The following is a 6,000-nucleotide window of genomic DNA, read 5'->3' as shown; positions in this document are numbered from 1 at the left end:
ATAAGTGTATGGACTTTAGTGAACCACAGGTGTATGGACTTTACTGACCCATAAGTGTATGGACTTTACTGACCCATAAGTGTATGGACTTTACTGACCCATAAGTGTATGGACTTTGCGGACCTATAAGTGTATGGACTTTAGTGAACCACAGGTGTATGGACTTTACTGACCCATAAGTGTATGGACTTTACTGACCTATAAGTGTATGGACTTTACTGGCCCTTAAGTGTATGGACTTTACTGGCCCCTAAGTGTATGGACTTTATTGACCCATAAGTGTATGGACTTTAGTGACCCATAAATGTATGGACTTTACTGAACCACAGGAGTATGGACTTTACTGAATCACAGGTGAATGGACTGAACAATAGAGAGACAAACTGGACTGAATTACAGATGGATGAAGTGGAGTGAACCATCGGCACATGGACTGGACAGGGCAACAGGTATATGGACTGGACTGAACTACAGGTGCATGAAGTGGAGTGAACCAGAGGTAAATGGCCTGGATTGCACTAAACCGTGGGAACATAAACTGGACAGGGCAACAGGTGTATGGACTGAACTGAACTATTCATATTTTGACTGGACTGAACCATAGGTGCATGGAAACGTTGAACCCCAGGTGCGTGCATAGACTAGAATGAGCCACAGCTATATGGACTTGGCTGAATTACAGTTGTATGGACTGAAGAGAACAATACGGTCATGGGCGGCCTGAGCTACATATACATGGAGTGGATTAAACCCTAGGTGTGTGGAATAGAGTGAGGTACTTGGGCTACAAAGCATATGGACTGGATATCAACATGGCACTGACTAGTAAAGATACATGGACTGAAGCAAATAACAAGTAAATGGACTGGACTATGGGTTTGTGGACCAGATTGAATGACAGATACATGGATTGGATTACACCACTAGATTGTATATAGTCATTATAGTTGATGAAGGTTCATCACATTAATCTGCTGTCATTCCTAAACCAATATCCATCTATAGGTCGGGTTTTGGACAATTCCTATCAAATTACAGGTCCTTCTGGCCCAAAAAGTCTTCAAAATGAAAGACCAGAAACAGCGCCATTCTTGTCCACAGGCCATGTCTGGTATTGCAGCTTATCCATATGAAAGTAGATGGGTCTGAGTTTGAATACCATGACAAGAGAGTGACAAATGTTTGGCGGATTATACTTATAATCCTCTACGTACTATAACCTTTGGCCGCTTCAGTGCAAGACCCATTACATAAACAACACTAATCTGCCATGGATGTACTGGAACTCACCCCATCCACATACAATTCTAAGACTGAATGTACAAAGCTGATCTGACATGAGCCAGATAAGATTAAAAAAAAATAAAATTGTGACCAACGAAACTCGAAGGTTTAAGAAGCCACAAAGTGATCCCGCAATATGTTCCGCGTGACTTTTCAGAAGTCGCCATGTACAATTTACAACTTCCTTTTGACATCGGAGCTGGTATTTCAAGGGCAGCATTCACCTGTACTTCTGTATACGACTTATCTAGTCCCGGTGAACTCTGGAAGATTTGTAAGTTTAACATAGTAAAAACTTTTTAGTGTTTGACTTGGATTTCGAGTGCTTTGGTTTGTTAATTGAGCTTGGAGTATTGTCCTTGGGATGATTTTTTTTTTTTCTGGAGACACACACACTGACACACATCGTGACTATCTGTGAAGCAATTTGTACTATTTGAATTCACCTAGTGGCTTCCACTTTGATTCTTGCACTTGAGTCCCTTTGAAATGCAAAGCTGTCTTTCAATGCAAATAGTAGGCCTACTGGCCCAATAAAAGGGTTTAGACAGGGAGGTGCCTATCAAAGTGATTACTAGTGAGCTGCCAAAGAAGGTGAAGGGAACAACAGTCAACCAGGAAGAAGTAGAGCAGAGTTGAGAAGAAAACTCTCATGATACAGCTGGAAGGCACATTATGTGCACTGGACTAATCTTGGAAAATGTACGTCGGTTATCTTTTGGATAAGGACAGCAATATGTACCCCAACCCTGTTAGGCATCCTGGTCTGAATCTCAACCCCCAAAATTATGTTCCTGCTCCTCCTCAGTATTCTGATTTTGCCAGCTATCATCATGTCCCTGGGATTAACAGCGATCCACATCATGGGCAACCAGGTGGCACTTGGAGTTCGCCCTATGCCCCCAGCAGAGATGACTGGCATTCTTACGGACCAGGACCACCAGCATCTTCTGCCAACCCAGGACAGATTGGATTCAGCCCACCTGAATTTAACCCTGTTCAACCACCAGGCTCTGGACTTTTGCCACCATCTATGAACAGCACTGCGCCTCCTTTGTCACCTAATACACAGAGGCGCAATCCTTACGAATGGATGAGGCGGAGTGGAGTGCCGCAAAGTAACCCCAGTAATGGTGAGTTCAATGTAATAATAATTATCTGGATAGAAGGTGGATGGTGTTGTTATAAATGTCGGTGGCCGATGGCTATACATTTTTGAGAATACAGTATATACATATATATGTATATGTATATATACAGTATATAAATATATATATATATATATGTATGTGTGCAGCACCAGCAAAGATTAATGGGTGCCAATGCTTCAAAAAGGTCCTCATGGGGACCGAAATGTCACCATTATTCGCCAATAAAAATCCATTTTATATCTAACCTTGTTGTATTGAATAGCTGCTTATTTCTGTTATATATATCAAAAAGGGAAAAAAATATATATTTTATCATTACTATTATGTCTTAGTGTATTGGTTTTGTGTCTAGCATAGACTCACCAAATCTGCCAATTTCTTGTAGATTTGTGAGTGTGTATATATATATATATATATATATACATATATATATATATACACATACTGTGTGTGTGTATATATATATATATATATATATATATATATATATATATATATATAGTCATCATTTACTAAGGTGGTCGCTCCAGCTATTTGTCAGAAATTCTAGTGCCAAGCCCTTTAGACGGAATTATTAAACACTTGCTAGAAAAGAAGAATGACCCCGTGAGCCATGTTCAGACTTATGGGTGCATGTAACTGATATTTAATTTATGCAAAATAACTATTGGCCTCCGCCATCAAATTTTAGAATTTCACAGAGTGCTTTTGATAAATTAGGCACATCTTTTGACAGCTGAAAATAAGTTTAAGACGTCTAATGATTAGATGTCATTAGTGAATTTTGTTTATTATTCATATAGCGCCATCATATTCCACAGCGCTTTAGAGACATTATCATCACTGTCTTCATTCACTTATACGGCTTCAATAATTTCCACATCGATTTATAGACATCATCATCATTACTTGGGCCCCATAATCTAAATTTCCAATCAGTATGTCTTTGGAGTGTGGGAGGAAACTGGAGAACCCAGAGGAAACCCACGCAAACACGGGGAGAACATACAAACTCCTTATAGATGTTGTCTTTGGTGGGATTTGAACCCAGGACCCCAGCGCTGCAAGTCTAGCCACCGAGACCGCGTACATAATTGTTTGCAATATATATATATTTTTTAATCACACAATATCTACATTATGTAGGGTCCCCTGTTCCTTATCCTGACTGCTCTCCTCTTATACTGAGCTATTTTCTATATTCTCTCTGGATAATGTCGTGATTGTTGTTTTATGCAATTTTGAGCAAAATACAAACCTCTAAGCTTGTTGATAATTTAGCTCATTAAAAATAATTACTCAGTGTTTCATCAATTACATCTGGGCCTTTTATAGAATGGTAATGCTTAAAAGCAAAATATTAAAATGTATAAATACAAAAAAAATCCCCAAATCCAGTATGCGTAAAAAAATAAATAAAAGCAAATTGTTATGAAAGAATATCACATTAATTAGTCTCCATTGACATTTATTATGGGAGGTCTTTTTTATTTTTAGGATTTATAGAAAGAGTTAATGCATTAATGTATACAAATTTTTACTGTTATTTTACAGTCGGATGGAGACTGGAACACTGCCCGGACTGGCCGGCGGCTCTCCTGACCCGAGACTGACAGCTTCGTGTATTTCAATGCAGCTGTCACACTTGGGTCGGGAGAGCCACAGTCAGTCGAAGCATTGCATTGTGATCTCCGATTTATACGGCCTTTTGACTGCACCCTTTGATTAATGGTCCCAGTACACATTATATAGCTATTGGCTGAACAATTTTTTGGAATGATAGCTGTCTCTCATGACTTGACCAATCAGAGGAACACTCGGAGTCCTCTGAGAGAGTCACTACCACACTTTTCTGGCCATGTCTCATCTGAGTTGACCGAAACGAATGGTCGTTGAAGTTCAACGCTATGAATTCTTGTCTCAGCTGAGATTCAGGAGGCCCCCATACTCATCAGATGGTCTGTCAATCCCACCAAAATCAGTAGCTTAGGCCAACTTTTATCTAATTCGTATGCGGAAGTCGTTGAGGCTGAAGGTGCGCCTTAAATAAGTCAGGCAACCGCTATTTCCCCCGATGCCCCCCTAGACATGCACGCTCCAGTTGGTTATCAATGTGCGGTGGTGAGGGGAATATTCTTCTGCCATATAATTCTTTCGACAGCTTATCTCCTGCAGGAACAAAAGGATTTGGGAATATAATTTAACTAGAGTAGTACTTCTCTCCCCAAACATCATCTGTCGAGGGATATTCAGGACGCCCCAATACACTTTAGATGGTCAGCCAGTTCCATCAGAATCGGTAGGTTTGGCCGTTGATAACCTTACATGTATAATTTGAGCATATGCGATTGGTTGGTCTTATTGTTCTAACAAAATTGTACCAAACCAGTGGACAAATATGAGGTCATTGTTTAAGGTTGCACCTTCCACATCTATGACAAAATATGTTGTACAATATCTTGAATGGGTTTTATTTTTGGACAACTTCACCCCAAAACATAAAATTGGCTCCTTTGACCACTGAGCACATTACTGGGGTCCCACCACCCAGTCAAATCAGCAATCTTTGAAAGCTGCAAATTATTCAGGGAATTTATGGGCAGCACCGTGACTCATTGGTTAATTGGTTCTTTGCAATGCTGCAGTCCTGGGTTCAAATCCCACCAAGGACAACCTCTGCAAGGAGTTTGAATGTACTCACCATGTTTGCTTGGGTGTTCTCAGGTTTCCTCGTACACCCCTAAGACATACTGATAGTGAATTTAGGTTATAGGAACAGTGATGACAATATCTTTAAAACTCTGCCAAATATATTAGGGCTATATAAGCCAGCATCATAAATAAGTCAACGTGGTTTATGATTAATGAGCTAGACTCTTCGGAGCACAGATACTCTTTGGACCTCTGGTTTTTGCAAACAGGGCAAATGAAGGGTTTTATGGGGTGTCATGGTTTTAGCAAACAGGGCAAATGAAGGGTTTTATGGGGTGTCATCCACTCAAGCCTCCCATTTAACAGAAAATATGTAAAGGGGTTGTGTAAGCTCCTGAAAATGGATGTGGTAAAGCGCAATATAGTTGGCGACCATAGCAGCTGTAAAAACTTCATGTTATCTAAAATATGTGTCATTTTTATAGATAGTCCTTTACATTTACTGGCAGCAAACATGGTCTGGCCAGCAGAGACAAGTGAGTACCTAAATGGTTCGGGAACACTTAATCCATAGAATTTACTGTATATTTGGTCCTGTCCAATAAGTACCGTATGTGAATTGTGGTTTTATTGTTGAATAACACTGGCATTATCTACGGCCATTTTGCAATTCAGGGGTATAACAATGTTTGAAAAAAATTACGACCATGCGTTAACTCTAAACTATGGAAGCACTTAGAAATCTATATATTTCCTCCAGAATATATATTCTAGAGACAATTGCTTTTATTAAAAAATAACGCCTTAGTACTTTTTGAAGAAGTTTGATGGCAGTACGCCTTACATCTCAGTGCTGCCCCTTTCTTGCCCCCTTTGCACCCCACAATGCTAGACGAATCGTTATTTTGGAAGT

At 39.8% G+C, this 6,000-nt stretch overlaps 1 protein-coding gene across 6 annotated transcripts in view; it reads left to right on the top strand.

Moving 5' to 3' along the window:
- Window positions 1–1,529: 1,529 nt before the first annotated feature.
- CDX1 (caudal type homeobox 1) overlaps window positions 1,530–6,000 on the top strand; it is a 76,656-nt gene continuing 72,185 nt past the window's right edge. For 2 of the 6 annotated variants that reach the window (XM_069763581.1, XM_069763580.1), the window contains exons 1-2: window positions 1,530–2,417; window positions 5,573–5,623. In XM_069763581.1, coding sequence (XP_069619682.1) covers window positions 1,985–2,417; window positions 5,573–5,623 — 484 coding nt within the window. In that variant the 5' untranslated portion in view covers window positions 1,530–1,984. The remainder of the gene's footprint in view (window positions 2,418–5,572; window positions 5,624–6,000) is intronic. The other 4 variants (XM_069763583.1, XM_069763585.1, XM_069763584.1 and 1 more) reach the window with 4 other exon arrangements.

This window comes from Ranitomeya imitator, chromosome 4 (assembly GCF_032444005.1).
Source record: "Ranitomeya imitator isolate aRanImi1 chromosome 4, aRanImi1.pri, whole genome shotgun sequence".
Classification (NCBI taxonomy): domain Eukaryota; kingdom Metazoa; phylum Chordata; class Amphibia; order Anura; family Dendrobatidae; genus Ranitomeya; species Ranitomeya imitator.
This window is presented reverse-complemented; position numbering and strand designations above follow the sequence as displayed.